At 66.7% G+C, this 1,505-nt stretch overlaps 1 protein-coding gene across 1 annotated transcript in view; it reads left to right on the top strand.

Annotated features, from left to right (window-relative positions):
- Positions 1-1,397, top strand: part of MYO7B (myosin VIIB) — a 107,070-nt gene extending 105,673 nt beyond the window's left edge. Inside the window, exons 44-47 of the mRNA XM_014550391.1 lie at positions 49-165; positions 339-422; positions 566-685; positions 1,008-1,397. Coding sequence (XP_014405877.1) covers positions 49-165; positions 339-422; positions 566-685; positions 1,008-1,106 — 420 coding nt within the window. The 3' untranslated portion in view covers positions 1,107-1,397. The remainder of the gene's footprint in view (positions 1-48; positions 166-338; positions 423-565; positions 686-1,007) is intronic.
- The last annotated feature ends 108 nt before the right edge of the window (positions 1,398-1,505 follow it).

Here is a 1,505-nt window from a genome sequence, read left to right as displayed (position 1 = left end):
CCGGCCGGGCCCGAGGCCTCTGGGCCTCACTGGCCTCCTCTCCCGCAGAGCATCCTCCTGGCCTACGACCAGCACAGGGACAAGACGGTGGAGGAGGCCAAGGTGGCCTTCCTGAGGTGGATCTGCCGGTGGCCCACCTTCGGGTCTGCCTTCTTCGAGGTGAAGGTAGGTCCCGCCCGTGCCCGCCCGTGCCCGCCTGTGCTTGCCGCGAAGTCCCACCCCAGCTCTGGCCCAGCCACCTTGGAGCCAAGCGGGGCGCCAGGTTGGAGGGGGCACGTGTGCCCAGGGCGGTGGCCATTAGCCCCCAGGCTGGCTCTGACCACCGTGCTCCTCCCCAGCAAACCTCGGAGCCCTCCTACCCGGACATCATCCTCATCGCCATCAACCGGCACGGGGTCCTGCTCATCCACCCCAAGAGCAAGGTAGCAGAGGCCCGGGACCGGTGGGCTGTGGCCACCCCCCTCCGCCCGCCCCCTGGCACCAGGGACTCCGGAGGACCCAGGGCAGCAGCTCTGACTGGGACCTAGGCTTCAGCTGACCTTTGCCAACACCCGCTCTCACCCAGGAGCTGCTCACCACCTACCCGTTCACCAAGATCGCCAGCTGGAGCAGCGGCAGCACCTACTTCCACATGGTGCTGGGGAGCCTGGGCCGGGGCAGCCGCCTGCTGTGTGAGACCTCGCTGGTGAGCCAGGCCTGGGGCCTCCTGGGACCGGGCCCTTCTCCAGCCCCAACACAGGACCCAGAGGCACCGGGACCGGGTCCCCTCCCCCACTCCTCAGGCGTTACTCACTATGGAGGCCGACCACTGTGGGCACGGCCAGGAGGGAGGCCTGGAAGCGCGAGGAGAAGTGCCTGGAGCTGGGGCAGGCCGGGCGGGGCTGTGGCTCTGGGCCTCTCCATCCTCACCTCCCGGCTCAGGGCATCCCTGAGGCAGGAGCTGAGCACTGCCAGGCCTGGTCAAGCCCCTCCCTGGACCCACAGCCTCTGCCCCCTTCCTCTGCCAGGGCTACAAGATGGACGACCTGCTGACCTCGTACGTGCAGCAGCTCCTGAGTGCCGTGACCAAGCAGCGAGGCCCGGCCTCGGCCCCAGCCAGGCCCTAGCCCGGGACCCTGCCCACGCCACCACCCTTCCCAGCCTGGGTCCTTTCATGCCGCCCTCTCCCAAAACACACACACTCCACACCCCTCGGCAGGCACTCCAGGCCGGACCTTCCCCAGGGTGCTGACCATGGGCTAAAGGAGAGAGCCCAGGGCGGGCAGCGGTGTCAGGCCTCTAGGCTGTGGACGGTTTGGACAGCCCCTGAGAATGTTCAATAAAAACTCCTGGAGCGCCGTAACCGGTTTGGCTCAGTGGATAGAGCGTCGGCCTGTGGACTGAATGGTCCCAGGTTCGATTCCGGTCAAGGGCATGTACCTTGGTTGCGGGCACATCCCCAGTGGGGAGTGTGCAGGAGTCAGCTGATCAATGTTTCTCTCTCATCGATGTTTCTAACTCTCTAT

This window comes from Myotis brandtii, unplaced genomic scaffold (assembly GCF_000412655.1).
Source record: "Myotis brandtii unplaced genomic scaffold, ASM41265v1 scaffold600, whole genome shotgun sequence".
Taxonomy (NCBI): domain Eukaryota; kingdom Metazoa; phylum Chordata; class Mammalia; order Chiroptera; family Vespertilionidae; genus Myotis; species Myotis brandtii.
Note: the sequence above shows the minus strand (reverse complement) of the source record. Positions and strands in the feature narration are given on the sequence as shown.